We start from the raw sequence: 20,275 nt of genomic DNA, 5'->3' as shown, positions 1-20,275 counted from the left end.
GTCTGAAATAGTATAGGGTTTCCTGCCTGAGTAGGGGGTTGGACTAGATGACCTCCAAGGTCCCTTCCAACTTCTTTATTATTATTATTATTATTATTATTATTATTGTTGTTGTTGTTGTTGTTGTTGTTATTGTTATTGTTGTTGTTGTTGTTGTTGTTGTTGTTATATACCATAGTCCTCAACTTATGACCACAATTGAGCCCAACATTTATGTTACTAAGCAAGATAATTTGTTTTGCCCCATTTTACGACCTTTCTTGACACAATTGTTAAGTGAATCACTACGGCTGTTAAGTTACTAACATGGCTATTAAGTGAATCTGGCTTCCCCATTGACTTTGCTTGTCAGAAGGCCGCAAAAGGGGATCACGTGACACACAGACACACACACACACGACACAGCGACTGCCGTGTGTGTGTGTGTGTGTGTGTGTGTGTGTGTGTGTGTGTATAGAATCCCATTGCCAAGCCTTCGAATTTTGATCACGTGACCATGGGATGCTGCGACGGCTGTAACTGTGAAAAGCGGTCCTAAATCACATTTTTCAGGGACGCTTCCACTTCAAACGCCACGAAATGAAGGGTGGTTGAAGTCAGGACTATCTGTATTGTGATAAGCTTGAATGGATAGACATTTGCTTCTGAGTAGCTTCGTTTTATGCATTTTGGAGACAAGTAGGATGGACAAAGATGGTCCCGGAAGATTGAGGATGTCAAAGTGCTTCAGTGAGAAGTGAAACGGTACAAAAGCCTTTCTCTCTCGCTCCGTCAGCTCCATCCGGCCATTTAGCGTGGAAAAGCACAGAGGTTATACGGGAAGGGGTGGCGGGCGGCCCCCGTGATTTCCCCAAAGCTGACATCCTTTACTCCGGGTGGGAGCTGGTACTTGAACGAACGGAGAAGGTTGGTGAAGAAAAGGAAGAGCTCGACTCGGGCCAGGGACTCCCCCACACAGGTACGGCGCCCTGCGAGGGAAGGAGGAAGCAAAAGCCATGGGTTCAAGGGAGGGTTTGAAAACCAAAGGAAGCAAATTTCAAATGAAATCCTGCTCTACCCAGATATTTGCCTTTTTTACATAGCTGCCAAGGAATAGTGAGTATGAATTACGGATGGCCACCTTAAATGAACCATAGATGGGGAAAAAGATCCAAACTTCTAGAGAAGAATTAGTAACTTACAATGGTGGCTGGATCTCTCCCCCCCATCTCTCTCTCTTCTCTCTCTCTTATCTATCTATCTATCTATCTATCTATCTATCTATCTATCTATCTATCTATCTATCTATCATCTCTCTCTCTCTCTCTCTCTCTCTCTCTCTCTCTCTTTGTTTTCTGAGGTTTTTGCGGGTGTTTGTATGTAGATCTTTGGTCATTCGGGTTTTTCCCCCACGTAGAATTGGAGGTATCAGGGCAACGTTTCGACGAAATCTCATCCGTCATCCTCAGGCTGGTGACTTCAGCTTCGTTCTTCTGGGAGAAGTGTGTGGTAGTGGCTGTTTTTTCTTCTTTTTTAAACTGTCAGAGGGGGTGTGTTCTGTGGGTGGAGGCTTGGCTGTGTTCTGATGGGGTGGAGGTGTGCTCTGATTGGGTGGGGGTTTAGCTGTGTTCTGATTGGGTGGGAGTGTGTTTTGAATGGGGGCTGTGTTCTGATTGGGTGCGGATGTGTTTTGAGTGGATGGGCTGGTCTCAGCTGCCCTGATACCTCCAATTCTACGTGGGGAAAAACCCGAATGACCAAAGATCTACATACAAACACCCGTGAAAACCTCAGAAAGGTTTATATATGAGCTGCTACTGCTGTGGCTACTGCCTGTAGATGGCCTTGGGCTAGGCTGAAACAGGAAATAAGATTTGTCCCGTGTCTGGGACTAAGCAAGTGTATTCTGAATGCTTAACAAACATTTAACATATATATATATATACACATATATCAATCTAGCATCATCTATCTATCTATCATCATCTATCAATCTAACATCACTCTATCTATATCTATCTCTCATCTTTCTTTCTTTCTTTCTTTCTTTCTTTCTTTCTTTCTTTCTTTCTTTCTTTCTTTCTTTCTTTCTTTCTTTCTTTCTTTCTTTCTTTCTTTCTTTTGTAGTCCTTGACTTGCAACCATTCATAGAACTGTAAAAAGTGACTAAGGACCGTTTTTCATACGGCCGTTGCAGCAGCCCATGGTCGCAAGATCAAAATTGGCTGCTTGGCAACTGGCTCATAGTTATGAGGGTCGCACTGTCCCAGGATCATGTGATCATCTTTTGTGACTTTCTGACCAGCAAAGTCAATGGGGAAGCTTAACAACTTAACAACTGTGTTACTAACTTAAAACTGTAGTGATTTACTTAACATCTCTGGCAAGAAAAGTCATAAAATGGGACAAAACTCACTTAATAACTGTCTGGCTTAACAACGAAATTTTTGGCTTCAATTGTTCTTTGTAAGTTGAGGACTATCTGTATTTATCCTTCTTGGCAACTTTAAGAAGTGTGCACTTCAAGTGCCAGAATTCTCTATCCAGCGTGCAGGCTGGGGAATTTTGGGAATTGAAGTCCATACTTCTTAAAGTTGCCATGGTTGAGAAACATTGCTTTAAGGCAGGGGTCTTCAAACATGGCCCTTTTATGACCTATGGACATTCAACTCCCAGAATTCCTCAGCCAGGCACGCGTGCCTGGCTGAGGAATTCTGGGAGTTGAAGTCCACAAGTCCTAAAAGGGCCAAGTTTGAAGAGCCCTGCTCTAGGGTTTTTTAAAAAATTGGTTCAGGCTGGGTTCTGGAAAGAAGAATCATATTGACCCCTTTGTTACCTGTTGAGAATGGCAGGTAAGCTTCATTGTTCACAAAATTGCCTTCAGAATCAAGGAAATGCGCCGGATTGAATTTCCAAGGAGTTTCCCAGTACTCTGGGTCATACAACACAGAATGAGAATTGGGCAGCAAAAGGGTTCCCTGTAAATGAGGGGGAGAGGGGAAAAGGAAATCGTGATTTTCTTGTTTTATAAATTATCTGTTCAACCATCTTGAGAAGTTGGCCAAAATTTCTGCATCTTTCCTCTTTCCCAACAGTGGTGGGAAGTACAAAGACCCAGCTGGATAAGTTGAAATTCAGAATATGGTATGCAGGCTAGAAAAGAATTCATCGATCTCAGTAACTTTAAGGGTGGGTGGACTTCCTAGCAATCCCTCGCCGGGATGTGAACAGGTAGTCCTCAACTTATGACTGTAATCGAGCTTGGCAATTACGTTAATAAGTTGTCATGGTTTTAAAGCCGTCGTCACTTAACTAGGCCTGTTTTTACGAACTTTTTTTTTTGCTGGGGCTGTTAAAAGCAAATGCCGTGTTCTTTAAGTGAATTGTTTGCTATGGGCCTTTCCCCCCCCCCCCCTGTAAACTGGAATTAAATGTCAGTTTTTGGCAAAAAAAAGTCATAAATCATGGTCATGTGACCACAGAACGCTGCAAACAATTGTAAATGTAGGCCAGTTGAATTAGAATAGAATAGAGCTGGAAGGGACCTTGGAGGTCTTCTAGTCCAACCCCTTGCTCAAGCAGGGGAACCTATACCATCCCAGACAGGTGAATATCCAGTCTCTTCTTGAAAATCTCCAGTGATGGAGTGCCCACGATTTCTGGTGGCAAGCTGTTCCACTGGTCAATTGTCCTCGCTGTCAGGAAGTTTCTCCTTAATTCCAGGTTGCTTCTCTCCTTGATCAGTTTCCAGCCATTGTTTCTCGTCCTACCCTCTGGTGGTCTGGTGAATAACCTGACCCCCTCTTCTTTGTGGCAGCCCCTCAGATACTGGACTACTGCTATCGTGTCTCCCCTATTTCTTCTTTTCTTTAGACTAGCCAAACCCAAATCCTGCAGCCTTTCTTCGTATGTTTTAGTCTCCAGGCCTTGGATCATCTTAGTTGCTCTTCTCTGAATTTTTTTCCAAACCCTCAACATCTTTTTTTGCAATATGGTGACCAAAGATGGCTTCAGTATTCCAGGTGTGGTCTTACTGAAGTTTAATAAAGGTGTACTAATACTTCGTGTGATCTTGATTCTATGCCTTTGTTTGTGCAACCCAGGATTTTGGTTGCTTCTGCACAGTGTTGGCTCATGCTCAAGTCATCGTCCACTAGGACTCCAAGGTCCCACTCACACTTACTGTTTTTGAGCCAGGTCTCACCCAATCTGTATTCATGCCTTTGGTTTTTCCTGCCTAAGTGTAGGACTTTGCTTTTCTCCACGTTGAAACTCATTTTGTTGGATAGGGCCCATTGTTCAAGTTGGTCAAGATCTTTTTGGATCCTGAGTTTGTCTTCTGGGGTGTTGGCTACTCCTGACAGTTTGGTGTCATCTGAGAATTTGATGAGTTCACCATAGGGGGAGGAAAGCTGGAACTTTCACCCCAGGTCATAAGCAGCTTTTTAGGGGTGTCTTATAACTTAGAACGGTGGCTAATCAACTGATCGTAGAGTACAACCTATAGCAGACATGTCAAACACAAGGCCTGGGGGCCGGATGCGGCCCGCAAAGTGGTTTCATGCGGCCCGCGAAGCCATCCTGGAAACAGTGAGGGAACGGCCCCCCCCTGCCTTGGCCCTGGCCTAGAGACCCTCCTCCTGCCAGAGACCCTCAGATCTGTCCCACTTCTGCCCAGGCCCCCATAGGCACCCTTGATGCCAACGATGTAGAGCTGGCCACGCCCACCCAGTAGGCCATACGCACTCTAGCCACGCCCACCCAGTAGGCCACGCCCACCCTGGCCACACCCACCAGGCCCCCTGAGGGCAACCGCAATGCTGATGCGGCCCTCAATGAAATTGAGTTTGACACCCCTGACCTATAGAGTTCGGCTCCCACAATTCTCCAGCAAAATAAGATTTTGCTCTTATTTTCATCAGTCTGTGGGGTTTTTTTTCAATTTACCCACTTTTATCCACCATTTCGCTAGTTGATTTCAACTTTCAAAGTTAGCCTTTTGGTTTTCGGAACAACACAGACTTCACAGAACAGGATACAGGTCATCCTCAAGTTACGACAGTTCATTTAGTGAAGGTTCAAAGTTACGACACCCCTCCCCCCAAGTATTTATGACACAGTCCAGAAGTTACAAATGTTGCAGCGCCATGACAATCGTTCAGTCTTACGACTGTTCTGTCCCAGCCTGCATACATCCTTGTTACTTCACAAAGACAAACCCCTCTTTTAACAAGTAGGCTGGAAAACCATCCCCTTTTATTTGAGTTACAGACCTGATAATTGTCCCAAAAGCAAAATGGAGCATGAGCCAAACAGGAAATAGTTCACAGGCAAAGCAAACAAAGCATGAGCCCTTGAAACTGGAGTCCTTTGCAAACAGTTGCCTTCAGGAACCAGCACCGCCCATACGTTCCCTTTTTATTATGCAGCCCCAAAGCGTGGCTTCTCAATGCCTTCTCCTCCTCCCTTGGAGCCACCCCATTGCCTCCCTCTGTCCTACTCATGTGGCCTGTCTGCATTTACGAGCGTCTGTAATGTACTCCAGCTGTGCGTCCTCCGAGTCCGACTCAGTTTCCCAGCACAGTTGGTTCTCAGCTTGAGCATGAGTATAAGGGCCAGGCTTTTCATCAGTTTGTAAGTCCTGGGGCTCATCAGAGACTTCCTTTGACTCTGATGGCTCCCCAGGCCTCTCCTCCTCCTCCTCTGATTTCCCGGACTCAGCTGCTGGGATCACAGGCTGGCATGGAATCACAATAATGACCAATTGTAGAGACAGTACGACATTTCCCCTGCCTATTCCCATCCACCCCCCACATAGAGAACTAACAGGCATGGGCCCTTCTATAACAGCCCACTGACTCCTTCCCACCCCAAACACTCGCTTACCTTTCAAGAACAGGCTGACCTCTCCTTCTCTCTCTGCTGGTGAGCTCCACCTCTCTGTTGTGGAGTTTGCGCAGTGGTGTGGTTTCTTTGGGTGGGTGGGTGGCACAGTTTTGTGATCCTTCAGGCTTCTCCACACCAAAAGTTTTTCAAAGGGACAGAAGGCTTCAAGCAGCACGAGATTGCTCCCCCGAAGCCTTCTGTCCCTTTGCAAAAGCTTTTGGCGTGGTGAAGAGAAGCCTTTGGCGGTTGCACGCTCCTTCCTACTCACCAAGGCTGCCCGGTGCTCCAAAAGTGGATTGGGTGTCCTGTGCCTCGGTGACTCAGCGAAGCTGAGCAGGGCACATTCATCCCGCCCTGCTTTTGGAGTCCTGGGAACAGACAAAGAAAGAGGGGCAGAGAGGCTGCAGAGGAGATGACTCAGCTGATCATCAAGATCTTCAAAAGCTAAGTGAGTCTGCACAAGCCCAGTGTCTGTGGAGACTTAGTGGGGGAGGATGGGGTGGTGGTGGAAACATGAGATATCACAGTGGGTCCGAGGAGGCCTTGGGTGGTCAGAAGCACTTTTCCCCCACCCCCATGGTCTTCTCCACACTGAGGTACCTCATGTGCACTTAACAATCTGAGCGCTCAGTTAGCGAATGCATTGGATAAAGGAGGGAGGGATAGTGTTCCTTTAACATGATCCAACTAACAAATCCTTGGGCTACGAATGTAATTGGCAAGCTCTATTACATTAGAAACTCGAGGATTACCTGTAACAGAGTTGGAAGGACCTTGGAGGTCTTCTAGTCCAACTCCCCTGCTCAGGCAGGAAAAAAATATACCCATTTCAGACAAATGGCTGTCCAGTCTCTTCTTAAAGGCCTCCAGTGTTGGAGCATCCACAACCTCTGGAAGGAAGCTGATCCCCTGATTATAAATGGTCACTACAAACCTACAAACAGCTGTAAATCAAGGATTACCTGCCTTTACGGAACACAATGATGCTGCTTACTTTTAACCTATTTCTCTGGCTTAGTGTTTTGCAAACCCAACCTCTGTGGCTTGTTTGGGATTCAGTGTATTGCAAAACTAAGAAAACAGTCCTTGCATCACTAAATGGAATGTAAATGTAGCCCGTATTTTGCAAGGCCTGAGCTCTTAACTTGTGCTAATAAGTGTCCCACTGTGTGCTCACTGAGGGTGAGCAGGGGAGAGGGAGAGAGGGAGGGATGGAGAGGGAGAGAGGAAGAAATGGAGGGAGGGAGAGAGGGTGGGAAGGAGGGAGAGAGGAAGGAACGGAGGGAGGAAGAGAGAGAGGGAGGGGGAGAGAGGGATGGAGGGAGAGAGGGGAAGGGAGGGAGGGAGAGAGAGAGAGGGAGGGGGAGAGAGGGAGGGATGGACAGGGAGGGAGGGAGGGAAGGAAGGAGGGAGAGAGGAAGGAATGGAGGGAGGAAGAGAGAGAGGGAGGGGGAGAGAGGGAGGAAGGGAGAGAGGGGAAGGGAGGGAGGGAGAGAGAGGGAGGGGGAGAGAGGGATCGATGGACAGAGGGAGGGAGGGAGGGAGACTTTTACCTTTCCAATTAGGAATCCCAAGATATCAAAGTCCTTCACGCATTTCCGTAAGGGTCCAGAGATCGTAACGTTGCTGTAGCGAACAATTTCATGCAGCACGGCGTTCGTGTAGGGTAATCTGTTCCGATCCTCGTACGTGATAATTTGAGAAGGTCCCAGAATGGCATCTATTTCATGGTGGATTTTTTCTATAATCAATACATTACAAGGGTTATTTTAATCTTGCCTTTGCCATTTTCTCTCCTGATTCCTGCAAATGTGATTAATTTCTTTCATTTGGGACATGCTGAATTATTTTCATTGCTCCAATGAAGCAAAGTATAGTGGTATCTTGGTACTTGTTGTTAGTTCATTCGGGAAGCGCAACTAGTACTAAAAATGATGAGTACTTAGCAAACCACGTGACGTACCATGTGACCCTTTATTTCGACCAGAAGGAGTCGAAGTAGCCAATACTGACAAGTGCTAGGTTGAGTACCAAAAAAAAAAACAACAAGTACCAGGACAAAATTTTCTCTTGAAAGTACAGGGAGTCCTCAACTTGCAACAGTTCATTTAGTGACTGTTCAGTTCCAATGCCACTGAAAAAAGTGACTTAGCACCATTTTTCACACTTATGACCATTGCAGCATCACATGATCAAAATTCAGATGCTTGGCATCTGGCTCATACTGTGTTTCCCCCAAATAAGACCAGGTCTTATTTTTTTTCCTCCAAAAAGGGCACCAGGTCTTATTTTCGGGGTAGGCCTTACCTCACCTCCGGCACCAACAGCCCCACCCAGCCGGTCTACTTCTTCTGGGACTGAGGTTCTGCAGCTGAATTTGGGCCTGCATTTTGCAGTCAAGTACCGAGCCAAACAGCCAAGTTCTGCTGTCTTGCAGAACCGAGCTATGGATTGAATCCATAGCTCGATTCTTGGCTGCAATGGCCTTCTGGAAAGGCCTGTGACTGAGAAATGCAGGCCTGGCTGCAAAAAAGGCCTCAGAAGAAGAAGTGGGCTGGCAAGGAGAGGCCTGGCTGCAAGGGAAGTGGGTGCAGGGGGCATCTCCACACCCCCACCCCTGTCCTAACTTGGTTTTTAGGTTTCAGCCTCACCCCAAAACTAGGGCTTATTGTTGGTGTAGGCCTTACTTTCAGGAAAACATAGTATTATGACATTTGCAGTATCCCTGGGGGTCAAATGGTTGTCCAGTCTCTTCTTAAAAACTTCGAGTGTTGGAGCAGCCACAACTTCTGGAGGGAAGTCCTTCCATTGGTTAATTGTTCTTACTGTCAACTGTCTCGTATTTATGACAGTTGCAGTGTCTCGGGGTCACGTGATCCCCTTTTGCGACATGATCACAGGGGAGGCTACAAAGGTTCTAACTCTGAAAAACGGTCATAAGTCACTTTTCCCCCCAGTGCCGTTGTAACTTTGAATGGCCACTAAATGAATGGTTGTAAGTTGAGGACTATCTGTGGATTATTTTTACCCAGTGAACAGATACCCGCCTTTCCAAAGCCCTGGCAGCTGCCATCACCTACCTTGTACATCAGGATATTTAAGTAAATAAAGTAGACCCCAGTATAAGGTGCTTGTACTGGTTTCTGCTCCTCCAATCAACAGGTCAACAATGGTTTGGACCATGTTTTCCTCCCTTGAAATGGAAGCTGAGTCGTCTTTGCTCTGGAGATGGAATATAGGAGAAAAGGACGTGAAGTGGGAGCTTTTTCATTAGATCCGCCTGTTGGAAGGATAAAAGTTTAGTCCTCGACGTACGACCACATTTGAGCCCAAAATTGAGACAGTTAAGTGAATTTTGCCCTGTTTTACCACCTTTCTTGCCACCGCTGCTAAGCGAATCACTGCCGACGTTAAGTTAGTAACACAGTTGTTAAGAGAATCTGGCTTCCCCATTGACTGGGCTTGTCAGAACGGTGTAAAAGGGATTCACAAGACACCCCCGGGATGCCGCAACCGTTATAAAAATGAGTCCGTTGCCAAGCGTCTGAATTTTGATCAGCTGAGCATGGGGATGCTGCAATGGTTGTAAGGGTGAAAAATGGTCATAAAGCACTTTTTCATTGTAATTTCGAACAGTCACTAAATGAACTGCTGTAAGTTAAGGACTACTTGTAAACTAATTCTGCTTCATTGTAAGGTTACATTAACAGATTTTTGCAACTCTGAAAGTACCGGTACAGTTTTGCCACCGTCATCTTTATAGCCCTTCTAAGCCTCTTGATCCATTGACTGTGCAGCTGAGGTGTGATGACCCAGGGCACAGCACAGAAGCAAAGAAGTCAGCTGCCAATTCAAACCGCCCTTTAATTGCTCCAAATTTTCCCCCAATGCTCCCACGTTTCTGGCAAGCCTCCAAACAAAGGAAGACACACACACCTTCAGCCGCCTCTGGCTGCAAGTAGTTTCACATACAGCCTGATTAGAAGAGGAATTTACTCAAGGGCACAGAGATAGCAAGGTATGACACATACATCATAAACCTAACAAGTCTGTGTGAATACAATCTTGCCTAAGCAGTTTCAGAAGAGAAGCCAAAATACAGTCTGCGGTCTTTGAACATCCAAGCAACCTTGTCAGTCAGCCCAATGGTCAGAGTTTCCGGGTTTCCAAGCAGAAGTCCCAGAACAAGAGATCAGCAACAACACACAAAACTCCAAGGAATCAGTGTTTGTTTCTGACAAATGTCTCTCCCCACAGCGTCTCCTTAAATCTCAGTCTCCAGGTATGCCTTGTGGAGAGGGGCGGGACGCTCTCCTCCTGAGTAGTTGAGCCTGCCTGCATTGTTCCCTCCTTCTCTCCACTCTCCGTGCTCTAGGATCAGGTGAGGGTGGCCCTTGCTCATTGCTTGAACTCTGTGTTTCCTGTTCATCCTGTCCCAATCCTGAAGGGCCTTGGCCTGCCTTGGCCTGCTCTTCCCCACATTCCTCTGAAGCCACAAACACCTCTGTCTCAACCTCCATAAGGTCCCATTCCAGCTCATTTTCTCCGACGGAGGCACGACATAAGGGCTAGGCTCCCTCTTACCTGACAGTCCCCTAGGCCGTCTCCCAAGATCTATCCATTATACCATTGCACCCATTAACTTATGAAGTCAAGAAAGAGGCTGGTGTTACGTATGAGAGGCTGGTCCTACACTGACATCAGAACAGGGAGTCATCATTTGGATACTGGCTACTTACAAGGTGTCTGGAGAATGGAGGTGTGTGTGTGTGTGCGTGTGCCCGCGCGTGCACAAAAGCCAAGATGGTAGCCATAGAAGAGAATATTTGTAGCTCACGGTTCAACTATGGAATCCCTGGTGCTCTCTGAGCTTGGTTGTTTTCTTGCAGACGTTTCATTATCCAGCTAGGTAACATAATCAGTGCTAGTAAGGAGTGAAGTTTGTAGAGAGGAGGAAGAGGAGGGGGAAGAGGAGGAAGAGGAGGAGGAGGAGGAGGAGGAGGAAGAGGAAGATGAGGAGGAGTACAACTCTAGAGTCCTTGGTGCTCTCTGAACTTGGTTGTTTTCTTGCAGACGTTTCACTTCCCAGCTAGGAACACTGAAGTTACCTGGTTGGTAATCAAATAATCTGCAAGAAAACATCCAAGTTCAGAGAACACCAAGGACTCCACAGTAAAGATGGTGGCCACAACTCTATGATTACAAACACCATCTTGACTTCTTGACCTGTGTCCTTCACCACATGCCCTGGCTCTCCTGATCCTAGCCAAGTTGAGTAGTCATGGATAAGTGGGAAGGTTGAGCTGAGCAAAAAGCTATGCAAAAGCCTTCTCCTTGCCTTGGCTATGAAATCCAGATAGAAGTCAATCAGATCCTGTGGTTCGCTGCCTTCTTTCCATGTCTCCTTGTGACTCTGGATCTTGTCCTTGACGAAATTGTGCATGAATTCATTGTGTTCAAACAACTCCTGGTAAGGCTTCTGGAATTTCCGCATAATTGTGGGGAAAGAGTTGTAGGCCTGTAGCAAGGTGGCAAAATGGAGACAATGCGGAATGACATTAGGTGAGAATTGATCGCCAGGTTATTGGGTGATCTCCACATCCTGCAATGCTTCTTCACGGGTGGGGGAATTTATTTCATTTGAACCGGGAGACTGCAACCGTGGCAACTTTACCATTTGTGGACTTCAGTTCCCGGAATTCCTTAGCCAGCCGTGCCAAGCTGGGAGTTGAAATCCAGAAGTCCTAAAATTGTCAAGGTTGGAGGCCTGGCTGAGGAATTCTGGGAGTTGAAGTCCACACATCTTAAAGATGTTGAGGTTTACACTGAATTAGATGTTATTTAAAGTCATTTCGGACCCTTTCATTTTATGCTTCTATAGAAAGACTAAGTGAGGTAAACAGGTGATCAAATTCTATAGAATGACCAGGAGAGCAGACCAAGTATTTGGACTTTAAAAAAACCCCCACCATTATTTTTTATACAGACCACCAGGAAATGTGAGGAGCATGGACGGTGGTACAGAACCATCTGTAGTCCCAAGTCCAACAGCCCCAGGACCTGCAAGCCCTGAAGTGGGCCAACTCCAATTGAGAGACATCCACATAGTAATAAAGAGAAAAACAGCACTTACCCTGCCCCAGACGCTACCAGGAACATAGAGAACCATGTGGGTGGCTTTTAACAATTTGTTGAAATGGGCATCCTCTTCGGGAAAGCGTTGACCGAACACAAAATTGCATATGATGTTTGCAACGGCATGGACTATAGGAGTGTGGGGGTCAAAGGGTGATCCTGCGAAGGGAGAAAATAGAGTTGGGTTCACACAGGAGGCTTAATCAGAGAGAATAAAGGCCCAGAGGTGAAATCTGTACAGCAGTGGTCCCCAACATTTTTGGCAACAGGGAGCGGTTTTGTGGAAGACAATTTTTCCACGGACTGGGGGGTGGGTGCGGGGGAAATGTTTTTGTGCACTACTTAGATCTTGTGCATGCACCAATGAAGCTTCACTTACTTGCGTGGCCTGGTTCCTGACAGGCCAGGACCAGCTTGCAGCCCGGGGGTTGGGGAACCCTGCTATATAGCATCCTAGGCTAGATTCATGCATACCTCAACTCATGCATACAGATCCTCTCTCTCTCTCTCTCTCTCTCTCTCTCTCTCTCTCTCTCTCTCTCTCATCTATTTATCTCTGTCTACCTATCAACCATCCATCTATCCATTCATCCATCCACCCCTTATCTCATTCTCTCTCTTTATTATCTCTCTCTCTCTCTCTTATCTCTGTCTGTCTCTCTCATCTCATCTATTTATTTCTACCTTTCATCTATCCATCCATCCATCCATCCATCCATCCATCCATCCATTCACGTCTTATCTCATTCTCTCTTTCTCTCTATCATCTATCATCTCTCTCTGTCTCTTTTCTCTGTCTTTCTCATCTCTCTTATCTTTCTCTCTATTATGTATTATTTCTCTCTCTCTCTCTCTCTTATCTATCTATCTATCTATCTGTCTGTCTATCTATGTCTATCATATCTATTATCTATCTATCTATCTTTCTATCTCTCTCTATTCTATCTATCTATCTCTATCTATCTATCTATCTATCTATCTATCTATCTATCTATCTATCTATCTATCCTATCTATTTTTATCTATATATTTCTATCTATCTATATCTATATCTATATCTATATCTATATCTATATCTATATCTATATCTATATCTATATCTATATCTATATCTATATCTATATCTATATCTATATCTATCCTATTATCTATCTACATCTCTCTCTCTCTCTCTCTCTCTCCTATCTATTATCTATCTATCTATCTATCTATCTATCTATCTATCTATCTATCTATCTATCTATCTATCATCTATCTATCTATCTATCTATCTATCTATCTATCTATCTATCTATCTATCTATCTATCTATCTATCTGGTGGTGAAAGGAAAGTCTAATGCTGTAAAGATTTTTTCTCCATAGGAACCTGGAATGTAAGATCCATGAATCAAGGAAAGCTGGACGTGGTCAAATAAGAGATGACAAGACTGAACATCGACATCTTAGGTATCAGCGAACTAAAATGGACAGGAATGGGTGAATTTTATTCAGATGAGCATCAGGTATACTACTGCGGGCAAGAATCCCTCAGAAGAAATGGAGTAGCCTTCATAGTCAATAAAAGAGTAGGAAAAGCAATACTGGGATACAATCCTCAAAATGACAGAATGATCTCAGTTCGAATCCAAGGCAAACCATTCAATATCGCAGTAGTCCAAGTCTATGTCCCAACCACCAGTGCTGAAGAGGATGAACTCAAATACTTTGGCCAACTAATGAGAAGGAAGGACTCACTGGAGAAGAGCCTAATGCTGGGAAAGGTTGAGGGCAAGAGAAGAAGGGGACGACGGAGAAGGAGGTGGCTGGATGGAGTCACTGAAGCAGGAGGCGTGAGCTTAAATGGACTCCAGAAGATGGTAGAGGACAGGAAGGCCTGGAGGAACGTTGTCCATGGGGTCGCGATGGGTCGGACACGACTTCGCAGCTAACAACAACATCTATCTATCTATCTATCTATCTATCTATCTATCTATCTATCTATCTATCTATCTATCTATCTATCTATCTATCATCTATCTCTATCCTATCATCTATCTATCTATCTATCTATCTATCTATCTATCTATCTATCTATCTATCTATCTATCTATCTATCTATCATCTATCTATCTCTATCTCTCATCATCTCTCATCTATCTAATCTCTGTACATTTTGGGGGAAACAACACATATATTGCATTTTCTTCCTCTTGAATGGTTTTCTAATGCCCCAGTCTCCACTTGAGAGCCAGATGTATCCTGGCGGTCTCCTTTCCAAATATTAACTAAGCTCCAATAGGCTTAGATGCTGCAAGCTATGGCTACCTGCTGCCACTCAACTGGGCGTAAATTAGAATAACAAAGTTGAAAACAAGAGCAGTGGAGGAAAAAAACAACCCAACATCACACTGGACCCTTACAAAGTTGTTCATTGCTGATTTATTGTGCAGGGAGAAAAAAAAGAGGTCACCTTTCTTGCTCATAAACACCTTCAGAAGACTTTGCGCCTCCTCCTGGATCCGGTTCTCCAAGATGTTCTTTCCCATGCCCAGGTTTCGCAGCGTCATCATGACAAAGCGCTTCTGCTGTTTCCAGATGGGGCCGGAGGTCATAAAAACACCTGCAACCACAAAGTTGGGACCCCTTATCTTTGAGCATGATGTCATGGTACAACAGCTGGATTCCCAAAGGTGCTTTTTCAAGAGGCAACTGGATTTTCTTCTTCAGAACTGAAGAAGCTTCTTGGATGAGAAGCGAGACCTCTTCAAGGGAAAAGCAAGGAAGTCCAGTTGCCTCTTGAAAAAGCACCTTGGTGACAACCATGACCTGGATGACGGAGCATTCCATTGACAACAGCTGGGTTATTTTATCTCAGTTTGTTTCAACTGTGCTATCTATAATTGTTATAACCATGCTCCATTGCAGTGTTTTTCTACCTTGACAACTTTAAGATGAGCGGACTTCGATTCATCTTAAACACGATGACTGGGGAATTCTGGAAGTTGAAGTCCAGCCAATTAAAGTTTCCAAGGTGGAGAAACACTGATCTATTGAATAAATTGCTGTGTTTTTTTTATTTAGCTTTTTGATCGTCTCTTTTAAATGGTATGTAGATGTTGTTTATCTCTATGTGTCTGTTGATGGCTGATTTGTCTGTGTGACTTCCAGGAATTCTCTAGCAATTTTGCTAGAGAATTCAGAGTTGAAGAAGCTTCTTGGATGAGAAATGAAATGCCTTCAAAGGAAAAAAAATCCACTTGCCTCCATTTGGATTGCCAATGATCAGTATAGGAGATCTTTTCTGAAAATCTATTCTTGGCATAAAGAGGGTGTTTTATCATTAGCTTCAGGCACCCAAAATGTTGTGAATATCTGCTAGGCTCAAGTGTGAATCTTCTTTGTGGAAATAAGAGAGTTTTTGATAATTCTCTACGTAGTCCACATCTGGCTTGCAGACCTGTGATATTTGGTGTCTGTACAATACTACACAGAAACTTAATATCCTGGGTGTTTTTTGCTCTGTCTGAAATTTTAATCCACTTCCCTGCTTTAATCTTTAGGTATTCCTCATAATTTTCAAAACTCTCTTCAACCACAGAAATGTTTCAGGCAGGGCAGAGAAGGGCTGGTAGCAAAGCAATCTGTAACCTGGGTCCCAGATGTGAATTAACCAAGGCTTACTGAATAAACCACAACTCTGTTTATGGACGCTAAGCGAGCCACCTAGAATTGTTTCATGGAAGTGGGGTAGAAATCTATTCAATAAAGTGAAAGTTTGATTTTGTTTATCTTTTTGTGAGATGAATTTGTCTCCCAAAGGGTAAGGACTGAAGCAATTAGTCACGTGCCTTCATGCTCTCAGACTCGAACAGTTATAATTGAATGATATCATGTGCAAATTTGCTTTATTGATTTTTTTTATATCGCTCGCCTCAATTGGTGCAATTTGCATAAAGACGTCAAGCTACATACCAGCACAAAGTGTGTACATTACAGCTTTAAAAACACTGTGCTTTTCTCATTAAGCTTGCTTTCTGAGGAGAAAAGAAATTATTTTTAAAAAATTAATTTCCCGTCTTAGCTTCTTGTGAGACTCCAACTCATTTGCCAACTGTTGTTGTTGTTATTATTATTATTATTATTATTATTATTATTATTATTATTATTATTATTATTGTTATTATTATTATTAATTTTATTTGTATACCGCCCTTCTCCCGAAGGACTCAGGGTGGTGAACAGGGCAATACATGTTAAAAAGACAGAATACAAAAATTAAAAAAGATTAAACAAGTGCCCAGGAAGTAGGTTAATTCAATTATTGATGTGATGTTGTGGACCTAACTCTGAGGTAGCTATTTATCCATTATAGATAGTCCTCGGCTTATGACCACAGTTGAAAGCCAAATTTCTGTTGCTAAGTGAGACGTTTGTTAAGTGAGTTTTGACCCATTTTATGACCTTTCTCGCCACAGTTGTTAAGGTGGTAACACGATGTTTAAGCGAATCTGTCTTCCCCCCATTGACTTTGCTCGTCATACGGTCGCAAAAGGGGGTCACGTGACCCAGGGACCTGGCGACCGTCATAAATATGAGCCAGTTGCCATCTGTCTGAATTTTGAGCATGTGACCTGGCGATGTTGCAATGGTTGTAAGTGTGGGAAATGGGTATAAGTCACTTCCCCCCCCCCAGTATTGTTGTAACTTTGAACACAGTTGTAACACTGTTGTAAGTTGAGGACTTACTCTCAGCCCAACATTTCAACAAAGGGGTTGCTGTTTTTCTGGGATCAGTTAAAGGGGACCCTCGTGGGTGCCACCTTAGAGGAAAGACAGCCAAGCACCAACACACGATAAAAGTAATTGTGGTTAAAGGCAATGCAGACGTGACCCCAAATCAACGTTAGTACAATTTCTATGGAAAAATGTTCAGAACTGACCTTTGTTGCCCATCAGATCCGTAAACAGAGGCAGCAGCGGCCTTCCAGAGGTCTCCTCTGAGTAAGTGACGAGTCCTTCTCTCACAGCCTTGTAGCCATTCAACACAACCAGCGGAGCTGTCCCCAGCCAAATGGTGTAGATGTTTCCATAGATGCTTGCCAACTGAAGGATGGAACGAAAGAGTAAAGGAGAAAAACGGTGTAATGGTTTGAGGGAGGGAGGTTTATTTATTTATTTCCAAAGCCCCTGAAGGCAGGACAAGAAACAACAGATGGAAACTAACCAAAGAGAGAAGCTACCTAGAACTAAGGAGGAATTTCCTGACTGTGAGAACAATTTACCAGTGGAACAACTTGCCTCTAAATCTCCAACACTGGAATTTTTAAAGAAGAGATTGGATACTATTTGACTGAGATGTTATAGGGCTTCCTACCTGAGCAGGGGGTTGGACTAGAAGACCTCCAAGGTCCCTTCCAACTCCCATTGAATTAGAAGTGGTTGTTGTTGTTTTTCCAAATTTGCAAAGTGGACTTTAGTTGGACAAGAAGACCTCCAAGGTCCCTCCCAACTCTATTGTTCTGTCCTGTCCTGTCCTGTCCTGTCCTGTCCTCTTTCTCCCTTCCTTCCTTCCTTCCTTCCTTCCTTCCTTCCTTCCTTCCTTCCTTCCTTCCTTCCTTCCTTCCCTCTTCCCTCTCCTTTCTTCCTTCTTCCATCCCTCTTCTTTCTTTCCTTGCTTCCTCCCATCCATCCATCCATCCATCCATCCATCCATTCATCCTCCCATCCATCCATTCACTCTCCTTTTTCCTTCCTTCCTTCCTTCCTTCCTTCCTTCCTTCCTTCCTTCCTTCCTTCCTTCCTTCCTTCCTTCTCTTCTTCCATCCCTCTTCTTTCTTTCCTTGCTTCCATCCATCCATCCATCCATCCATCCACAATTTCCTTCCTTCCTTCCTTCCTTCCTTCCTTCCTTCCTTCCTTCCTTCCTTCCTTCCTTCCTTCCTTCCTCCCTCCCTCCCTCCCTCCCTCTCCCTCCCTCCCTCCCTCCCTCCCTCCCTCCCTCTCTTATTTGCTGGGAATTGAAGCTCCCATGTCACTGTTGGGAAATGTTGCATTTGACAGTTTGCCTTCTGGTTCTGCCTCCTTCCCTCCGTATTTCACAGGTCCATTTCGATCTCCGGAGATGGTGGCCTTAGACCCAGTTTTGCTAACTTGCTCAACTGCCTGGTTTTCACTGGCATAACATCATTCCCAGGGCTTCTCAGAACAACTTGCCAGAAAGACAGCACAGTACAGCGAATCCTTCCTTCTCATTAGGTGGCCAAAGGATTTGAGTTTCAACCTCAGGATCTGGCCTTCTAAAGAGCAGTCAGGGTTGATCTCCTCTAGGATCGACCGGTTTGATCACCTTGCAGTACAAGAGACTCACAGGAGTCTTCTCCGGCACCATAGTGCAAAGGCCTCGATTCTTTGGCGCTCAGCCTTTCTTATGCTCCACCTTTCACAGCCATACATTGCAACTGGGAAGACCACAGCCTTGACTATACGCACTTCTGTTGACAGGGTGATGTCTCTGATTTTTAGTGTGCTGTCTAGATTTTCCATGGCTTTCCTCCCCAGGAGCAACCATCTTTTAATTTCTTGGCTGCATTTAACCCCTGACCGGACCACCTGAACTTACCTGGGTAGACTGAACCCATCTCCGAGGCTTGTGGGAGATTGATTTTCTGCTTGTGTTTGTAGAGTCCACAATAAGGCCTCTATTGTTTACAGTCGAATATGCTTCCATCCATTTGAATTGGCAAACTATTTGGGAGGCATTCCTGTGTTTGCTTTGTTCCAAGGAACACTCCGAAGTCTGCAAACTTTGCTGTTTGCTCTAAAGAATCGAGGCTCGCCTCTTGTTTTAAAAAAAACTGGCTTGATTTTTCCCCCCCAAAACAGAACGGGAAAAGGTAAAAAAAAAAAATTAACCCCACCGGAGGGTTACTGGATCGTGTTGCCATCCTCTTTTTAACGTATCACTGGGGATGTGCGTTGGTGTGTGAGGGGGACTCTCCTTGCTAACGGGACCTCTTTCTTTTTCTCCCTCTCCTCTCCTGCAAGAATAAATAATTTTTTTGGGGGGGGGGCGGCGAACCGCAAAAATTTACCTTCATCAACGTCTCTCTCTTCAAAGCAAAGTCCAGCAGCCATAAATTGCCAAGGATGGGAAGAGGAACCGGGCCAGGGGGAAGCCGACGGCGTGCCCATTGCAGCTGCAGAAATTGCAAAGCGAAGAAAAAGAGAGCGAAAAGTAGAAACCCTTCAACCAGCATCGTTGACGCGACCCCGTCTCTGCAGATCTCCTGGTTTTAATTATTGGGAAGCGCAGCCGTCCCTTCGCGTCATGTCCATTCCCTCGCCATTCCCTCACTCCCTCTTCCCCCACCCTCTCCCTTCTATTTATGGCTTAGAAATAAGCAAAAAAAATTTCTCTCTCTTAATTTTGCCAAGCCACTCCTTCTCTGGTGGTGATTTCCACTGGTTTGGCTGTTTCCGACGAAAACTGATTGCAACAGGTCTGCAGGACAGAAGACCACCACCCCCTCCCCTTTTCCTTGTCGCCGAATGGTAAAATTTTGGATCCAGGCACAACCGGGGTGGGGGGGTGGGGGGGGCTGTGTTAAGGACGCTGGGGGCATTGCCCTCAAAGGGCACGCTTGCATAAAAGGGACAATCCGGAGCATGGTGCAAAAAGTTCCCTTGCAATTTAATCGGTAATCAGTGGTTACAGGCAGGCCCTCGGCTTACGACCACCGCTGTTGTTGCTAAGCAAGTCATATGTTCGGTGAGTTTAGCCCCGCTTGGCGACCTTTCATGCCACGGTTGTTAGGTGAATCATCGCAGTTGTTAAGTTAGTCACAAGGTCATTAAATGAATCCGGCTTTCCCGTGGACTTGGCTTGTCGGAAGGTCACAAAAGGGGGATAAGGTGACCCCTGGTGCACTGCAACCGTCGTAAATAAGGGTCAGTTGCCAAGCGTCTGAATTTGGGTCATTTGACTGTGGAGATGCTCCAAGGGTCGTAACTGTGAAGAAGGGTCCTAAGTCACTTTTTCAGGGCCGTTGTATCTTTGAACAGTCACTAAGTGAACTGTTGTAAGTCGAGGACTACCTGTGCTAATACCGTTTGATTGCTTATTGCTATACTCATCTGCATTTTCATGTTAGTTGTCAACCAAGGTTTCTTGCAAAGGCTGCACTGCTTTGCTTGGAGGCATAGAAAGATGCCTCCAAAATCAGGGGCAATTTAAATAGGTAGTCCTCAATTTATGACCTTTTGTTTAGCAACTGCTCAAAGTTACACCGGAGCTGA

General features: G+C 45.0%; 1 protein-coding gene across 1 annotated transcript; it reads right to left on the bottom strand.

Moving 5' to 3' along the window:
- Positions 1 to 497: 497 nt before the first annotated feature.
- LOC310641708 (cytochrome P450 2J2-like) lies at positions 498 to 19,308 on the bottom strand. Its single transcript, XM_083364947.1, has 9 exons — positions 19,072 to 19,308; positions 16,921 to 17,083; positions 14,451 to 14,600; positions 11,999 to 12,159; positions 11,204 to 11,383; positions 8,946 to 9,087; positions 7,419 to 7,606; positions 2,816 to 2,957; positions 498 to 968 (listed from the first exon to the last, which is right to left on the bottom strand). The coding sequence occupies exons 1-9, from the start codon at positions 19,234 to 19,236 to the stop codon at positions 790 to 792; spliced, it is 1,470 nt and encodes a 489-aa protein (XP_083221073.1). The 5' UTR covers positions 19,237 to 19,308; the 3' UTR covers positions 498 to 789.
- Positions 19,309 to 20,275: the final 967 nt, after the last annotated feature.

This window comes from Vipera ursinii (assembly GCF_947247035.1).
Source record: "Vipera ursinii genome assembly, chromosome: 5".
NCBI classification, from domain to species: Eukaryota; Metazoa; Chordata; class Lepidosauria; order Squamata; family Viperidae; genus Vipera; species Vipera ursinii.
Note: the sequence above shows the minus strand (reverse complement) of the source record. Positions and strands in the feature narration are given on the sequence as shown.

What these genes read in the sequence shown, in the direction of transcription:
- LOC310641708 (XM_083364947.1), bottom strand. Translation starts at nt 19,236, where the DNA reads ATGCTGGTTGAAGGGTTTCTACTTTTCGCTCTCTTTTTCTTCGCTTTG. An exon ending in TAAATATCCTGATGTACAAG is followed by an intron (nt 7,607 to 8,945) that starts GTAGGTGATGGC and finishes TATTGATTATAG; the next exon opens with AAAAAATCCACCATGAAATA. An exon ending in TGGGATTCCTAATTGGAAAG is followed by an intron (nt 2,958 to 7,418) that starts GTAAAAGTCTCC and finishes CCTCATTTACAG; the next exon opens with GGAACCCTTTTGCTGCCCAA.